Here is a 17,111-nt window from a genome sequence, read left to right on the forward strand (position 1 = left end):
ATTCACAGAAATACAGTTTGTTTCGTGAAATTGGTCAGCGTCTTACCAAAATAACCAGCTCCTAGAGATACTAAATGGCTGTTTCCATTATAAGACTGCAAATGATCAAAAAGCGTTACAAATGTACATGCTATTAATGGAATCCCTCTCTATTGAAGAGTACTAATTTGGAGAGGACTTTTGACTCGTGGTTCCAGATACAACCATATATTTAAGTACAGAAAGATTATAACATCAAAAGTTTGATGTATCACTCAATGACTTAATAGCTTTGGGCTTCGCACACAGGAAAAGGGCACACTAACAAATGGTAACTAAATATTTACTTTCATTTTCAAAACTGTACAAAAATGACAAAAATTTATTTGGTTGCACATTTGTGAACAATGGGGGTCATTCCGAGTTGTTCGCTCGTTGCCGATTTTCGCAACGGAGCGATTAAGGCGAAAATGCGCATGTGCATGGTACGCAGTGCGCATGCGCTAAGTATTTTAGCACAAAACTTAGTAGATTTACTCACGTCCGAACAAAGAATTTCCATCGTTGAAGTGATCGGAGTGTGATTGACAGGAAGTGGGTGTTTCTGGGCGGAAACTGACCGTTTTCTGGGAGTGTGCGGAAAAACGCAGGCATGCCAGATTAAAACGCTGGAGTGTCTGGAGAAACGGGGGAGTGGCTGGCCGAACGCAGGGCGTGTTTGTGACGTCAAACCAGGAACGAAACGGGCTGAGCTGATCGCAGTGTAGGAGTAAGTCTCGAGCTACTCAGAAACTGCTAAGAAATTTCTATTCGCAATTCTGCTAAGCTAAGATACACTCCCAGAGGGCGGCGGCCTAGCGTGTGCAATGCTGCTAAAACCTGCTAGCGAGCGAACAACTCGGAATGACCCCCATATGTCCTATTATTAAATACATTTATATACTTTATTGATAGGAAAAGCCACTGTTCATACATTATGCTCATTTTAAAAAGAAATCGAAATGCTTCTTTCAGCGTTGCACAGAAATGCTGCTCCTGGTGGTAGGGCCAGTGAAGGCGCTCTCTCTCTCCTTCACAAGTTCCAACTCAATTTTGGCTCTGATTTTGTCCCAGTCAACTTCAACCTACAGTATGTAAACAGAAAATAAATTACAACCAGTTACTGAGAGCTGGGGCAAACAATCGAGACGTCTGTGAGGGATGTAGTTATGTGACCGTCGGTCAGGAGAACCTACGCCTACATCTCGCCCCCTCAAGATCCAGACAGTCGGTGACCGGCGAGATCCCAAGCGTCGGTCACCCATACCCAACCCGTCTGTGAGACTTCTCCATTAACCAAAATACAAAACAATGCCGATTTTTAGGATTTGGTAAATTCATATGATGAAAAAATCTGCCTAAATGGAAAAGATGAGAATTGTCTTTTATACAAACTTATGATTTATTATTTAGGATTTTCCAATTAGTTTAATTAGTCCAATAATTACTTGTGGCAGCACTGTCATCCTCTTCCTCCATGACATGCTGAAGTCACCTCTTTTCCTTCCAACAGGGCTTCCCTGACTCCTCCTCTTCCATTTATACCAGCATCAATGTGGGCACAAGTACTACCCGTCATCCTGCACCTCATCCGCATACACAGTGCTCTCCTACACTACCCCTCACCCTGCACCTCCTCCCCGCACACACTGTTCTCCTACACTACCCCTCACCCTGCAACTCCTCCCCGCACACACTGTTCTCCTACACTACCCCTCACCCTGTAACTCCTCCCCGCACACACTGTTCTCCTACACTACCCCTCACCCTGCAACTCCTCCCCGCACACACTGTTCTCCTACACTACCCCTCACCCTGCAACTCCTCCCCACACACACTGTTCTCCTACACTACCCCTCACCCATCAACTCCTCCCCACACACACTGTTCTCCTACACTACCCCTCACCCTGCACCTCCTCCCCGCACACACTGTTCTCCTACACTACCCCTCACCCTGAAACTCCTCCCCACACACACTGTTCTCCTATACTACCCCTCACCCTGCAACTCCTCCCCACACACACTGTTCTCCTACACTACCCCTCACCCTGCACCTCCTCCCCGCACACACTGTTCTCCTACACTACCCCTCACCCTGAAACTCCTCCCTACACACACTGTTCTCCTACACTACCCCTCACCCTGCACCTCCTCCCCACACACACTGTTCTCCTACACTACCCCTCACCCTGAAACTCCTCCCCACACACACTGTTCTCCTATACTACCCCTCACCCTGCAACTCCTCCCCACACACACTGTTCTCCTACACTACCCCTCACCCTGCACCTCCTCCCGCACACTGTTCTCCTACACTACCCCTCACCCTGCAACTCCTCCCCACACACACTGTTCTCCTACACTACCCCTCACCCTGCAACTCCTCCCCACACACACTATTCTCCTACACTACCCCTCACCCTGCAACTCCTCCCCACACACACTGTTCTCCTACACTACCCCTCACCCTGCAACTCCTCCCCACACACACTGTTCTCCTACACTACCCCTCACCCTGCACCCCCCCTCCCCGCACACACTGTTCTCCTACACTACCCCTCAACCCTGCACCCCCTCCCTGCACACACTGTTCTCCTACACTACCCCTCACCCTGCACCCCCCCCTCCCCGCACACTGTTCTCCTACACTACCCCTCACCCTGCACCTCCTCCCTGCACACACTACTCTTCACCCTGCACACACTGCTCTTCTACACTACCCCTCAACCTCACCCCCTCCCTGCACACACTACTCTACTACACTACCCTGCACCCCCTCCCCGCATACACTGCTCTCCTACACTACCCCTCACCCTGCACCCCCTCTCTGCACACACTGCTTTCCTACACTACCCTGCACCCCCTCCCCGCACAAACTGCAATCCGTTACCTGTCACTCTCACCCCCTCCCAACACACACTACAAACCATTAGATGTCACTCTGCACCCTTCCTGAATACACTGCTCTCCTACACTACCCCTCACCCTGCACACCTTTTCATACACACTGCTCTCCTACACTACCCCTCACCCTGCACCCCTTTTCATACACACTGCTCTCCTACACTACCCCTCAACACCATCTCTACACACACTGCTCTCCTACACTACCCCTCACCCTGCACACCTTTTCATACACACTGCTCTCCTAGACTACCCCTCAACACCATCTCTGCACACACTGCTCTCCTACACTACCATTCACCCTGCACCACCCTCCAAGGGTTTTTAAGCGTTAAAAATCCAGCAAAATTTTATTCAATTGCATTAAATGGGTATTGTGAGCACACATAACTGCGGTAAAGAAAAATTGGATGCAAGGTCTGCGGTAATTTTACAGCAAAAAGCTTACTGCCAATTGAATATGCCCTACTAAGTGAAGTACCTTAGTACACTGGTTGGTATTTCTGTTTCTTCCTATAAAATGGCACTAAAGTAACAGATTTAGAGACCGGAAGAGTCCTGGCTGTAGCAGAGTGTGGGGGGGGGAACATTAAGGAGTATTTCAGGAAAGTCAATAGTTAGCAGATCTTTATTGCAGTCAGCACAGTAAACTAAACATACATCAAAGAGATAACCTTCCCAATGCTGGGAGCAGGATTCTGGAGTGGAAATGAGACTTTATAAAGATATAAGATTAGTGCAGTACAAATACTAGAAGTGACGGATACAATTATAGTACTCTGAAGGGCACAGGGAGACTATCAGAATGTGACATGATCAGTGGGAACGATGATATCTTGCTCATAAAGAAGTGATAACTATGTTACTTAATACACTTAAGAAAGGAGCAGACATAAATTGAGAAACGCTGGAACAAACGAGCACAAGGTGGAAACAGTAAGGTTATCACAGTGAGCTGGACAAAGCAGTTTTAGGGACTCATATTAATTAGCCACTATAAAGGAAGCCACACAATTCTTTATGCATTCGTTATGGAAAAAATGTCCGAGTTTATAGCTGCACATGCATAAAATCTATCCACAAATAAAACTGTTTTTTTTTTTAATCTTCGTGAGAAAAATGAAAAGATTGGTCTACTTGATTGTATGCAACAGATCCTCTGAAATAATGTACATACTGTATGCATTCATTATTGCAGAGCACAAACCATTTATCCAAAAAACTATTAGAAATCCCTGTTTGTCTCTTGTTAAAAAAGAAAATAAATAAAAAAATCAAGGGAATGTTGGAGAGATGACAGAAAAAAAGGAAAAGGGTCTGAGTTGTATGGATCTCTTTTCACGGACTCAGACAACGAGTTTTAGCATACAACACTCAGAAGCGGATTTATGCATATCTCTGCCCCATTCTGAGTAGGAAGGACCTTTGCCAGATCTGTCTTTCATACGGATATCTTGCACCTTACCCTATGCTGGTGTGAGTGCCAATACTAATGCTGGCGGTTGCGGACTGAAAAACAGCTGGCAAAGCCGCACAGATCCCCACATTAGCCATATGGAGAGTGGTTCTGTCTAGAACATAATGCACAGCTGACAACCACTGCTTTCACACTACTTTGCTACAGTACAATGCATTAGGATTAACTAATTAAAACTTTATAGTTATATAAAGCTGGCCTTTCCTTATACCGCTTTTACAAATAAAACAAGAGCAACTTATACAAATGTAGGTGTTGTCCCTAGATCTGTATTATGGTTCATCCGATGCAAATGTATGTGTAGCGACAGAAATACTGTGTTCATTTGAAGGAGATCTCATTTTGCAGAGGAGTTTCCCTTTCTGACAGTAAGGATATCCCACAAACCCTAGAACACGACAACTTACGCCTTCTGCATACTGCAGAAATCTCTTGTTCGTTTCTTTTTTATTGAAGTCTTCCAAATACTTTTGCCGATAAGCCAAGACCGTATCCACATGTGTCTTGTGTTTAACTGCTAACTCCAGGGCCCTAAATAAAATACATAATAGTAACATTTTAGACTATATAATGTCTGAATGCTAAAAAAAAAAAAGTAAAATTACTTTTTCATTCATATTCCCCAATTGTGTAAATATTGCTACCTAACCCTGCTGCTCTGCTCGGGTCTACAATACTCATGTACTGTTCGGGTCAATATGACCCGTATCATAAAATTACGCTTTTCATTAATATTCAAAACAAGGGATATTGAGGATTCAAACAAAGGATATCGAGCAGGATGTAGGATCAAGTTCCCATTTTATTTGTTAATTTTTTTGAAAGACCATATGGAGTTGTAGTGACGGTTTAATTTACAATGTCATCCCCAATGTGTGTAAAAACGTGAAAAGATAACGTAATCCAAATGTAAACCAATGAACTGACACTCATTCATATTTTTTATTGCTGAAGTAATGTGTTTCTAAACAATTATGGTCACTCACTAGTATAATAATCACAATGGGTCATATTGACCTGAACAGTACATTAGTACTAACTACTCATAACTTGAAAAAAATAATAAAAAGAAAATTTTTTTTTTTGATCATAACAACTATTTGCCAAAAAATGAAAGTCATAAAAGATGCAAATCATAATTACATAAATAACAAACTGACACCGAAACTAATTTCATTGTGGGTCAAATAGACCCGAACAGTACAGCATGGTTATGGTTGAAAAAATAAGAATTTACTCACCGGTAATTCTATTTCTCGTAGTCCGTAGTGGATGCTGGGAACTCCGTAAGGACCATGGGGAATAGACGGGCTCCGCAGGAGACTGGGCACTCTAAAAGAAAGATTAGGTACTATCTGGTGTGCACTTGCTCCTCCCTCTATGCCCCTCCTCCAGACCTCAGTTAGGGAAACTGTGCCCGGAAGAGCTGACACAACAAGGAAAGGATTTAGAATCCAGGGTAAGACTCATACCAGCCACACCAATCACACTGTACAACTTGTGATAACCATACCCAGTTAACAGTATGAACAACAACTGAGCCTCCTTTTACGGATGGCTCATAACAATAACCCTTTAGTGAAGCAATAACTCTATACATGTATTGCAGAGAGTCCGCACTTGGGACGGGCGCCCAGCATCCACTACGGACTACGAGAAATAGAATTACCGGTGAGTAAATTCTTATTTTCTCTGACGTCCTAGTGGATGCTGGGAACTCCGTAAGGACCATGGGGATTATACCAAAGCTCCCAAACGGGCGGGAGAGTGCGGATGACTCTGCAGCACCGAATGAGCAAACTCAAGGTCCTCCTCAGCCAGGGTATCAAACTTGTAGAATTTAGCAAATGTGTTTGAACCCGACCAAGTAGCAGCTCGGCAAAGCTGTAAAGCCGAGACCCCTCGGGCAGCCGCCCAAGAAGAGCCCACCTTCCTTGTGGAATGGGTTTTCACTGATTTAGGATGCGGCAGTCCAGCCGCAGAATGTGCCAGCTGAATCGTGCAACAGATCCAGCGAGCAATAGTTTGCTTTGAAGCAGGAGCACCCAGCTTGTTGGGTGCATGCAGGATAAATAGCGAGTCAGTTTTCCTGACTCCAGCCGTCCTGGAAACATAAATTTTCAAAGCCCGGACTACGTCCAGCAACTTGGAATCCTCCAAGTCCCGAGTAGCCGCAGGCACCACAATAGGTTGGTTCAAATGAAACGCTGATACCACCTTTGGGAGAAATTGGGGACGAGTCCTCAATTCTGCCCTGTCCATATGGAAGATCAGATACGGGCTTTTACATGACAAAGCCGCCAATTCTGACACACGCCTAGCTGAAGCTAAGGCCAACAGCATGACCACCTTCCACGTGAGATACTTTAGCTCCACGGTCCTAAGTGGCTCAAACCAGTGTGATTTCAGGAAATCCAACACAACGTTAAGATCCCAAGGTGCCACTGGAGGCACAAAAGGGGGCTGAATATGCAGCACTCCCTTTACAAACGTCTGAACTTCAGGCAGTGAAGCCAGTTCTTTTTGAAAGAAAATAGATAGGGCCGAAATCTGGACCTTTATGGACCCCAATTTTAGGCCCATAGTCATCCCTGACTGTAGGAAGTGCAGAAATCGACCCAGCTGGAATTCCTCTGTTGGGGCCTTCCTGGCCTCACACCAAGCGACATATTTCCGCCATATGCGGTGATAATGCTTTGCTGTCACATCCTTCCTAGCTTTTATCAGCGTAGGAATCACTTCATCTGGAATGCCCTTTTCCGTTAGGATCCGGCGTTCAACCGCCATGCCGTCAAATGCAGCCGCGGTAAGTCTTGGTACAGACAGGGCCCCTGCTGTAACAGGTCCTGTCTGAGAGGCAGAGGCCATGGGTCCTCTGAGATCATTTCTTGTAGTTCTGGGTACCAAGTTCTTCTTGGCCAATCCGGAACGATGAGTATAGTTCTTACTCCTCTCTTTCTTACTGTCCTCAGTACCTTGGGTATGAGAGGAAGAGGAGGGAACACATAAACCGACTGGTACACCCACGGTGTCACTAGTGCGTCCACAGCTATCGCCTGAGGGTCCCTTGACCTGGCGCAATATTTTTTTAGCTTTTTGTTGAGGCGGGACGCCATCATGTCCACCCGTGGCAGTTCCCAGCGATTTACAATCTGTGTGAAGACTTCTTGATGAAGTCCCCACTCTCCCGGGTGGAGGTCGTGCCTGCTGAGGAAGTCTGCTTCCCAGTTGTCCACTCCCGGAATGAACACTGCTGACAGTGCTAGCACGTGATTCTCCGCCCATCGAAGAATCCTTGTGGCTTCTGCCATTGCCATCCTGCTTCTCGTGCCGCCCTGGCGGTTTACATGGGCGACCGCCGTGATGTTGTCTGATTGAATCAGTACTGGGTGGTTTTGAAGCAGGGGCTCTGCTTGACTCAGGGCGTTGTAAATGGCCCTTAGTTCCAGTATATTTATGTGTAGTGAAGTCTTCAGACTTGACCACTGTCCTTGGAAGTTTCTTCCCTGAGTGACTGCCCCCCATCCTCGGAGGCTTGCATCCGTGGTCACCAGGACCCAGTCCTGTATGCCGAACCTGCAGCCCTCGAGAAGATGAGCACTCTGCAGCCACCACAGCAGAGACACCCTGGCCCTTGGGGGCAGGGTGACCAACCGATGCATCTGAAGATGCGATCCGGACCATTTGTCCAACAGATCCCACTGAAAGATCCTTGCATGGAACCTGCCGAATGGAATTGCTTCGTAAGAAGACACCATCTTTCCCAGGACTCGCGTGCAGTGATGCACCGACACCTGTTTTGGTTTCAAGAGGTCCCTGACCAGAGATGACAATTCCTGGGCCTTCTCCACCGGGAGAAACACCTTCTTCTGTTCTGTGTCCAGAATCATGCCCAGGAAAAGCAGACGCGTTGCAGGAATCAGCTGCGACTTTGGGATATTCAGAATCCAGCCGTGCTGTTGCAACACTTCCTGAGAGAGTGCTACGCTGACCAACAACTGCTCTCTGGACCTCGCCTTTATGAGGAGATCGTCCAAGTACGGGATAATTATAACTCCCTTCTTCCGAAGGAGTATCATCATTTCGGCCATTACCTTGGTAAATATTCTCGGTGCCGTGGAGAGACCAAACGGCAACGTCTGGAATTGGTAATGACAGTCCTGTACCACAAACCTGAGGTATTCCTGGTGAGGTGGGTAAATGGGGACATGCAAGTAAGCATCCTTGATGTCCAGCGACACCATAAAATCCCCCTCTTCCAGGCTTGCAATAACCGCCTTGAGCGATTCCATTTTGAACTTGAACTTCTTTATATAAGTGTTCAAGGATTTTAAATTCAGAATGGGTCTCACCGAACCGTCCGGTTTCGGTACCACAAACATTGTGGAATAGTAACCCCTGCCCTGTTGAAGGAGGGGGACCTTGATTATCACCTGCTGGAGGTACAGCTTGTGAATTGCCGCCAGTACTACCTCCCTTTCCCTGGGAGCAGCTGGCAAGGCTGATTTGAGGTAACGGCGAGGGGGAGTCGCCTCGAACTCCAGCTTGTATCCCTGAGATACAATTGTACAGCCCAGAGATCCACTTGTGAGCGAACCCACTGGTTGCTGAAGTTTCGGAGACGCGCCCCCCACCGCACCTGGCTCCGCCTGTGGAGCCCCAAAGTCATGCGGTGGACTTAGTGGAAGCAGGGGAGGATTTTTGTTCCTGGGAACTGGCTGCCTGGTGCAGCTTCTTTCCTCTACCCTTGCCTCCATGTGTTTTTTAGAATCAGCATCACCTGTCCACTGCCGAGTCCATAATACTCTCCTGGCAGAAATGGACATTGCATTAATTCTAGATGCCAGCAGACAAATGTCCCTCTGGGCATCCCGCATATATAAGACGACGTCTTTTATATGTTCGATGGTTAGCAAAACAGTATCCCTGTCGAGGGAATCAATGTTGTCTGACAGGGTATCAGTCCATGCTGCTGCAGCACTACACATCCAGGCTGAAGCAATAGCAGGTCTCAGTAGAGTACCAGAGTGTGTATACACAGACTTCAGGATAGCTTCCTGCTTTCTATCCGCAGGCTCCTTTAGGGCAGCCGTATCCTGAGACGGCAGTGCCACCCTTTTAGATAAGCGTGTCAGCGCCTTGTCCACCCTAGGGGATGTTTCCCAACGTAACCTATCCGTTGGCGGGAAAGGGTACGCCATCAGTAACCTCATAGAAATCACTAGTATCTTATCAGGGGAACTCCACGCTTCTTCACACAAATCATTTAATTCATCAGATGGGGGAAAAGTCACTGGCTGCTTTTTCTCCCCAAACATAATACCCCTCTTGGTGGTAACCGGGTTAATATCAGAAATGTGCAATACATCTTTTATTGCAGTAATCATGCATCGGATGGCTTTTGTAGACTGTACATTTGTCTCATCCTCATCTACACTGGAGTCAGACTCCGTGTCGACATCTGTGTCTACTATCTGAGCTAGCGGGCGTTTAAGGGCCCCTGACGGCTTCTGAGTCGCCTGGGCAGGCGCGGGCTGAGACCCCGGCTGTCCCAAGGCTGCTGCGTCATCGAACCTTTTATGTAAGGAGTTGACACTGTCGGTTAAGACCTTCCACATATCCATCCAATCAGGTGTCGGCCCCGTCGGGGGCGACACCACACTTATCTGCCCCTGCTCCACCTCCACGTAACCCTCCTCATCAAACATGTCGACACAGCCGTACCGACACACCGCACACACACAGGGAATGCTCAGACTGAGGACAGGACCCCACAAAGTCCTTTGGGGAGACAGAGAGAGAGTATGCCAGCACACACCACAGCGCTATATAACACAGGGATTTACACTATAAAAAGTGATTTACCCAATAGCTGCTTAAATATCTTATTTGCGCCTAAATTTATGTGCCCCCCCCTCTCTTTTTTACCCTTCTTGTATCAGGATACTGCAGGGGAGAGCCTGGGGAGCTGCTTCCAGCGGAGCTGTGAAGGGAAAATGGCGCTGGTGTGCTGAGGAAGAAGGCCCCGCCCCCTCAGCGGCGGGCTTCTGTCCCCCGTTTTATGTAACTTAATGGCGGGGTTTTTTACACATATACAGTTTTCAGACTGTATTATGTGTATTTTAAGTGCCAAAAGGTATTATAATTGCTGCCCAGGGCGCCCCCCCCCAGCGCCCTGCACCCTACAGTGACCGGAGTGTGTGGTGTGCTGTCGGAGCAATGGCGCACAGCTGCGGTGCTGTGCGCTACCTTAATGAAGACAGGAGTCTTCTGCCGCCGATTTCATCGCTTCTCTTCTGTCTTCAGGCTCTACAAGGGGGACGGCGGCGCGGCTCCGGGAACGGACGATCGAGGTCAGGCCCTGTGTTCGAACCCTCTGGAGCTAATGGTGTCCAGTAGCCTAAGAAGCACAAGCTAGCTGCAAGCAGGTAGGTTTGCTTCTCTCCCCTCAGTCCCACGTAGCAGTGAGTCTGTTGCCAGCAGATCTCACTGAAAATAAAAAACCTAACAAATACTTTCTTTTCTAGCAAGCTCAGGAGAGCCCACTAGGAGCGCCCAGCTCTGGCCGGGCACAGATTCTAACTGAGGTCTGGAGGAGGGGCATAGAGGGAGGAGCCAGTGCACACCAGATAGTACCTAATCTTTCTTTTAGAGTGCCCAGTCTCCTGCGGAGCCCGTCTATTCCCCATGGTCCTTACGGAGTTCCCAGCATCCACTAGGACGTCAGAGAAATAACATATACAAACTTTGCAGATGGCAGCAACATTATATATATATATATATATATATATATATAAAAAAAAGTAACAATAAATGAGTCTGTGCCAAAGTCCACTTGATACATGATGTAGAACCTGGGGCTTGGACCCTGGTTTTTCCTGGGTTTTTGAACATGAGTCGTACCCAGCTCATAGCTCCTACCCCCCTTTCATACAGCACTTTGGTCCCGGGTTATTCTTGGTTGACCCCTTTTACACAGAACTTGTGTCTGCACCCTTGTCTACCCTGAAGTGTCTACTTCCTATTTCTGCCCACCGCGAAGACTCCTATTGGCAGGGCCCGTACTGTAAGAGACCAATCGGAGTGCGCCTGGCTGCTCTGTGACAGCTGGAAGCTCCATCCCATGATGTCAGTATGCGACTTCTCTGCTGCTACCTGAGAAGCACCTAGGATAAGTAGGGAGAGCAAAGTGTGATCGCTGTCGGGTCGGAAGGAGCTGCTGCTGGGATCTCAGTGTCTGTCGCCATAGAGCAGGGCTCCACAGCATCCCATCACCTCTGGGGAAAAAGTATGCTGGGAGAAGAGTGCAAAAGGCCAGGACTAGCCAGAGTACCGGGGAGCTCAGTGAGCCAATCAGATAACCCAGGTCTGAACACTCGGGTTACATCTTTCACACTGCAGGGTTGTACCCGGGAGTAGCAACCAGGGTTGAAGTCCTGGCAATTCTGGCGTTGGTGGACCCTTTCACACAGAGACGGGACTCAGTTAAGCCAGCTTGCCCTGCAAAATTCCCGGGTCCAAAATCTCTGCGTGAAAAGCATATTAGAAACATTTTTAATATATGCGGTTTCCCAAAAGAAAACTGCAAAAATACAAATTAAAACTTAACAAATAACATGTGTGGTGCCTGTTTTTACATACGGCAAATGTATATACAATGTGATAAAAATTTGTGTCAACAAGTATCAGCTAATAGTTGGTTGTCAAATTAATTCAAGCCACTGGTATGACAGATGTGGAGTATAGATAAAGGAAATTGATGTCAGAGCATGAGAAAGCGGTAAACTCATGAATATAATGAATTGCACAATAAAAATGTTAAAATGAGTAGGAGTTTCTTTGTAGTAAATATATATAAAAATACTAATAATAATTAACTTCCAATTAAAATTATAATATGTTTATACACGGGTATAATAGCTGCTACTAGCTATTGGAAATCACGTGGTGATGTGAATAATATGCTTTTAAGGCATTAGCAGTAAGAAAGTTGGACATAAATTAAATAATAATACAGTGGGGAACATATACTGTAATTCTGTGTAGGTGTTATTTCATGCACCACCAGGGGCGCCAGAATGATTTCACGCAGGGGGGGGGGGGGGGGGGGGGGGGCAAGTTTGAATTTCATTTTTGCGCCTCTCCTTCAACCCCCCTCCTCCCCCTCCCGTGGTGCCGGTCTCCTCTCCTTCAAACTCCCCCCCCCCCCTTTATCAGTACGGGGGAGCGCTTACCTCTGTATCCCCGTGGGCGGCTTTTAAAGTAGTGTGCTGCCGCAGGCAGGGTGCAGTGCCCCTTCTGTACTGGCCGGCTGTCTCTTCTTTGGTGATGCATTACTGGGAGGAGGCGTCGCATTCCGGGACCACAGCCACGCCTCCTCCCAGTAATACATCACCAGTGAAGAGACAGCCGGGCAGTACAGAAGGGGCCCCGCACCCTGCCTGCGGCAGCACATTGCTTTTAAAGTTATAGCCGCTTTCGGGGATGCGGATGGAAGCGCTCCCCCGCACCAGCGCCTGGATCATGTTTGGTGGGGGGCTAGCTGCCCCCTTGCCCCCCCCCGTTCCGACACCTATGTGCACCACTCTTCAGTCAAGGTGACCAATCTCATGCTCCTGTGGCAGCTACAATTCCTGAAACGGGTGTGGTATGGTATGCCGGCGGCCGGTCTCCCGGCGACAAGCATACCGGTGTCGGGAGCCAGACCGCCGGCATACCAACAGCGTGGCGAGCACAAATGAGCCCCTTGCGGGCTCGCTGCGCTCGCCACGCTATTTATTCTCCCTCCAGGGGGGTCGTGGACCCCCACGAGGGAGAAAAACTGTCGGTATGCCGGCTGTCGGGATTCCGGCGCCGGTATACTGTGCGCCGGGATCCCGACAGTCGGCAACCTGAAGACCACCCCCTGAAACATGGACAGTATGGTTGCATGGCACTGGCTATGTGAAGCCAATGAAGGTAGCATGAATATAAATAGCATTACAATTGACCATGAGTGGGAGAAGCACTACTTGGAAAAAGCCTTTCAGCACAAATGTTTACCTACAAAGTATAGAAAAGAAATTCCAATCAAGGAGAATCTCTGTTCCTAGTAAATTGTTTTTCCCTGGTAACCTTTATTTCATGCCTGAAACATGACCCATGTTATGCTGCAGTCCCAGAGAGTATTACCTCTCCCAGTTGTAGGAGTCAATGTTGAGCTGTATGGCTTGGTAAACCAGGCCAGCCTGCAGGATAATGGCCTCAGCTTCTTGAAAGTTCCCACTAAACAGCTGGATGTGAGCCAATCTGGAATCTTTTGATGGCAAATCTTTAATTGAATTTATGTACTGAACTTTGTCAATCTGCAAGAAAAATAAAAGATGCTGCAGAAAACACAAATATACATCAAAATAGTGCTAGTGCTTAAAGGAATAATTAATGACTCCTTACTTCCCCAATTGCTGCATATGCAATCTCGGCTGTTGTCATCTCCTTGTTTGCAATAGCCATTGCCGCCAGACAAGCCCATGTTGACTGCTCCTGTGTGTATTGAATCATGTAGCAGATTTGTAACAATTATCATAATATTTACACAAGGTTATTTAGGAAATGTTACACAAAAATAGTTAAAGCATATTACAAACTATTTAATTTAGCTTATTTTTTATGCCATTCTTTGCTTTGCACAGAGGGGGAACAAAGTGTTCCAAACGATATAATTTATGAGGATAACAGCCTTAAATGTCACTTGCTGCAGCCCATGGCATGATGCATACTGCACAGGGCCTGGAAAAGCTGGAAGCACGAGTAGCAGTCAGTACCTCTCCCGGCTATGAAAAGAAACCAATCAACATTTATAGTGGGTAGGTGCAAGATCCACTAAATCGTTTTAACAAATACACAATAATACAACATCAAGTTTTCTATGGAAGGGGAGTGCAAAATAAAGATATAAGAACAATCTCTTTAATGGTGAGCAGGTCCAAGGAACTACAGTGGTAAAAAAACACGGAAAGGACATGGTAGGAATGGAAGGAGTAAAGGACTAATTGGGTTGAGATATAAAAACTAAGCATAGATAAATGTGTGTGTGTGTGTGTGTGTGTGTGTGTGTGTGTGTGTGGGTGTGTGTGTGTGTGTGTGTGTGTGTGTGTGTTTGTGTATTTATTGCGGTCAATTTTATACTATAGCTACTCTTCTCAGGATGTCATTATTAGCATCTACAGATAATGTGATAATATCTATGCAATATTACAAATACAATAGAAGTACTGTACCAGAGGTGTGAAATAAGTTTCCTGATGTGCAGTGTACAGGTATAGTCATTGGCGTTTCTATAATGGGTGCAGTGTGTGCGGTGCACACGGGCTCCTGAGTCCAGGGGGGCCCACACCGCACACACTGCACCCATTTCTCCTATACTTACCTTTCCGGAGTCCATCGCTGACCGTGCGTGACAGCTACGGGAGAGGAGGAGGCCCACACACGGAGTCTGCACACGGGTCCCCTCCTCTCTAGAGATGCCCCTGGGTAGAGTAGACACAATCTGACTGTCTGGTTGTCAAGGCACAGAACTGTACATAAGTCAGCATGTTCACTTCCTTCACAAACTTGTTGTTGAGCTCAACAGAGGCCACTGGAGAGCCATTATCTTCTACGACTACAAGAGTAGTCTTCAACAGCAGGAGAGTTTTGACCGACTTTTGGTGAGAAAGTACCGTCCCGAACAATTGTGTTTGAGTGGTTTGCAGAATTTCAGCACATGAGACACTCCCCGGACGATAAATGGATTACCCAAGGGTGCTCGGGCGCTTTAGGTATGGGATGCCCCGCCAAGCAGCAGCCTCTGAAAAAGGGAAGTCACTCTCACAGTACAAACAAAAAAGCAAGGTTGAGGCTGCGCTAGAATGGATCAGTATAACAATGTATCTGATAATATAATTCACAATTTATTATAAAAAAATTTGTGATAGTAATATATTTACTTCAGATTAAAAGTTGAATACACCATAAAATAACATGCGTATTAATATTATAAAATGTAATTCATACAATAGCAAAGATATTTGTTACCCAATCAGCCGGGAACTTGATAGGATTATATTATATGGGAGTCCGTTCCAAAGTATGTGTTTGTACTGGACTTTACAAACTTTGTGTTTGTAAAGTCCAGTATGAACTGAGTCTCTGGAGGTAAGCAATGTCCAATTGGAATAGCTGTATTACCGCTATAGGGTGGCGTGCTCTAGGATCTTTAGTGATGAGCTCCTCATGCAGTACGGTACAGATGCATTTGCTGATGCAACTTGCTAATATTGGGTCCTCCAAAAGCTGATGAAGTGATCTGGATAAAGTCAGGGGATGGTCTGGTCCTCCTCTCCTATGTTCCCAGCGTGGATCCCTGTACAACTAACGCGTTTCGCTGCGTTCAACCAGCAGCTTTTTCAAAGGTATATCTGGTTGGGACATGTGGGGTTTATATACCCCTTTCAATATGGTGGCTAATTATCACCTGATAGCATTGTTACATAGTAATTGAGCAAAATGCTTATAAACATAATTAGAGTATATGGAAGACAGACCTACTTCTCATAGAATGTATTTAATATAAGTATAATTCGATTTCTATTCCAATTTATTAGTTTTAATATTATACACTGCTTAGCAACATAAGTAAGCAGGAAATAGGTATATATAATTTACAGCCAATCATTGAGTTTGTTATGGCTGTCATTGTTATGGCTGTCATAGTCATGGAGACGTATCTCAACTCTCTGTTATTGGTTAGGGACATATAAGGAGATAGTACAATATCCTGTGTCCATATGCCGCATCATGGAGTCCCAATCACGTGACAGTTACTGCATCACATGACCGGAGCTTCGGCGGCGCCCGCCCTTGTGTTTGAAATTATCTCCGGGCGGACCTGGCAGGGAGTGCTTTTAATTTGGATGTGGTCACATGATTCGGGACCCGCTCGTGAGGGCGGAAGGACTCCCTGCCAGGTCCGCCCGGAGATAATTTCAAACACACGGGCGGGCGACGCCGGAGCTCCGGTCACGCGACGCGGTAACTGTCACGTGGTCGGGACTCCGATGATGCGGCATATGGACACAGGATATTGTACTATCTCCTTATATGTCCCTAACCAATAACAGAGAGTTGAGATACGTCTCCATGACTATGACAGCCATAACAAACTCAATGATTGGCTGTAAATTATATATACCTATTTCCTGTTTACTTATGTTGCTAAGCATTGTATAATATTAAAACTAATAAATTGGAATAGAAATTTAATTATACTTACATTAAATACATTCTATGAGAAGTAGGTCTGTCTTCCATATACTCTAATTATGTTTATAAGCATTTTGCTCAATTACTATGTAAAAATGCTATCAGGTGATAATTAGCCACCATATTTAAAGGGGTATATAAACCCCACATGTCCCAACCAGATATAACTTTGAAAAAGTTGCTGGTTGAACGCAGCGAAACGAGTTAGTTGTACAGAGATCCACGCTGGGAACATAGGAGAGGAGGACCGGACCATCCCCTGACTTTATCCAGATCAATTCATCAGCTTTTGGAGGACCCAATATCAGCAAGTTGCACCAAGGAAATGCATCTGTACCGTACTGCATGAGGAGCTCATCACTAAAGATCCTAGAGCACGCCACCCTCTAACGGTAATACAACTATTCCAATTGGACATTGCTTACCTC

General features: G+C 46.4%; 1 protein-coding gene across 6 annotated transcripts in view; it reads right to left on the bottom strand.

Annotated features, from left to right (window-relative positions):
- Positions 1 to 306: 306 nt before the first annotated feature.
- The window catches only part of IFT80 (intraflagellar transport 80), a 519,318-nt gene continuing 502,513 nt past the window's right edge, over positions 307 to 17,111 (bottom strand). For all 6 annotated transcript variants that reach the window (XM_063916161.1, XM_063916162.1, XM_063916160.1 and 3 more), the window contains 4 exons: positions 13,834 to 13,923; positions 13,573 to 13,745; positions 4,809 to 4,932; positions 307 to 1,103 (listed from right to left, as the gene is read on the bottom strand). In XM_063916161.1, the coding sequence (XP_063772231.1) occupies positions 990 to 1,103; positions 4,809 to 4,932; positions 13,573 to 13,745; positions 13,834 to 13,923 (501 nt within the window). In that variant the 3' untranslated portion in view covers positions 307 to 989. The remainder of the gene's footprint in view (positions 1,104 to 4,808; positions 4,933 to 13,572; positions 13,746 to 13,833; positions 13,924 to 17,111) is intronic.

The sequence above is a fragment of the Pseudophryne corroboree genome, chromosome 4 (assembly GCF_028390025.1).
Source record: "Pseudophryne corroboree isolate aPseCor3 chromosome 4, aPseCor3.hap2, whole genome shotgun sequence".
Lineage (NCBI taxonomy): Eukaryota > Metazoa > Chordata > Amphibia > Anura > Myobatrachidae > Pseudophryne > Pseudophryne corroboree.